Below are 1,735 nucleotides of genomic sequence, written 5' to 3'. Positions count from 1 at the left end.
TGCCCGATTCCGCCGACCCTTCTCTTCTTTCCATTTTTCCCGAGTCGACAGAGCCACTCGTCGCGCCATTTCGCTGCCTAGCTGAGCTTCGCAGGCGGCGCCACAGCTGACGGGGCACAACGCGAGGACGAGTGGAGGCGAGACGAAGAAGAAAGAGGCAAGTGTATCTACCTGTGATAACTCGAAATCCATGAGGTATAGTGGGGTGGAAAACCTATAGAAAGTGAGGATTTGGTAGGGATTTCGACTGGTTTTCTTCTGGTAAAGGCTTTGATTGTTCTTCCTGGAGATGTTTTGATTTACTTCTTCAAATACTTGGTGATGTTCTTCTGCCCGCACTTCGCGTACATGTCTATCAGAGCATTGCAAACGGAGGAATCTGAGGTGAGCTCGTGAGAGATTATGTAAGCATGACTGCATTTCCCGTGCTGCAGGGCAGCCAAGTGAGAGCAAGCAGGAATCACACCGATCATGGTCGCAGCGTCAATGTCGATGCAGGAAGAAGACGACGACGCCATGTCTCTGAAAACATCAAGAGCTTCTTCAGCGTTCCCATTTTTGACGCACCCCGATATTATAGCACTGTAAGACACCGTGTCCTTTACGCTCATCTCATCGAAGAAACGAATTGCATCTTCGACAGTTCCGACTTTAGCGTACATTGAAAGCAGAGAGTTTGCTGCTGTTACGTGTAGAAGAAGACCAGACTTCACCAAGTAATTATGTATTAGTCGACCGCTCTCGAAATCAGAGAAGTTTGCGCAAGCCCGCAGAATGATCGCGAGAGAGGTTGGCCCCGCGAAGAGCGATCCCTCGCGCAGCATCATCCTGAAAAGTTGCAGTGCCTCGGCCATCCTGCCACACAGAGTGTAGCCTCCGATCATCGCACTCCATGTCACCTCGTTCCTGAAGCTCATGCTGTCGAATATTCTACGAGCACGAACCAAGCACTCGGATTTTCCATACATGTCCAGCAATGCAGTATTAACCAGAACATCGTCTTTGTCGATGCGTCTTCTGATACAGAATGCATGGATAGTTTTTCCTTGTATCAGGGCCTTTGCTTGGCCGACGATAGGTAGGAGGGCCACTATTGTGGAAGGGTTCGGTATGTTTCCTGTCCGTTGCATTTGAAGAAGACAACGAACTACTTCTTGATTTGAGGTTGAGTTGTGTTGTGTTTTCCATGATGAACAAGTTGTAGAGAGTTGCACGTTACCTGTTTGTTAGAATGGGTCACAGAGAGGTCAGAAGTGATTCGAGCTTTCCTTTAAGTTTTGGTTCCTAATTGGAGGGTTTTGGAATGATTTAGAGTCGAATTTGTGTCTTCGTGAGAAGTTGATTTGAAATCTTTGGGTAATTTCCACTCAATGAATTTTCCCCTGCAGCATCGTTTACGGATTTCTTTTGATTTGGTTTCTGGTTTAGCTCACTTAGAATGTGATAGCAGATCAGGAAAATTAATGATGCATTGTCAGGACTGGTGGGTGGAAGACCTTTCTGTGCTAAAAATTGATCTTTATCAACGAGTTATCGCTGCAATGAGGAGAGCTGGTGACTACGTATATTCTTGATGTTTATTTGTTCCCATTCTATAACCTCTGCTGGTTCTTAGGCAGTATTTTGTTACTTTCTCCTATAAACATGATGTCTTGAGTTTGTGAGTCAGTGATTATATGCAGCCTTAGCATTTCTTTATCTATGATCATATTTTTTCTCAGGTTTGTTGATAAGT

The 1,735-nt window shown here is 45.4% G+C and overlaps 1 protein-coding gene across 1 annotated transcript; it reads right to left on the bottom strand.

Moving 5' to 3' along the window:
- Positions 1-299: 299 nt before the first annotated feature.
- LOC122034011 (pentatricopeptide repeat-containing protein At3g16610-like) lies at positions 300-1,130 on the bottom strand. The gene has a single exon (XM_042593149.1). It carries the CDS (start codon positions 1,128-1,130, stop codon positions 300-302), a length of 831 nt encoding a protein of 276 aa, XP_042449083.1.
- Between the last annotated feature and the right edge of the window lie 605 nt (positions 1,131-1,735).

This window comes from Zingiber officinale, chromosome 11B (genome assembly GCF_018446385.1).
Source record: "Zingiber officinale cultivar Zhangliang chromosome 11B, Zo_v1.1, whole genome shotgun sequence".
NCBI lineage: Eukaryota > Viridiplantae > Streptophyta > Magnoliopsida > Zingiberales > Zingiberaceae > Zingiber > Zingiber officinale.
Note: the sequence above shows the minus strand (reverse complement) of the source record. Positions and strands in the feature narration are given on the sequence as shown.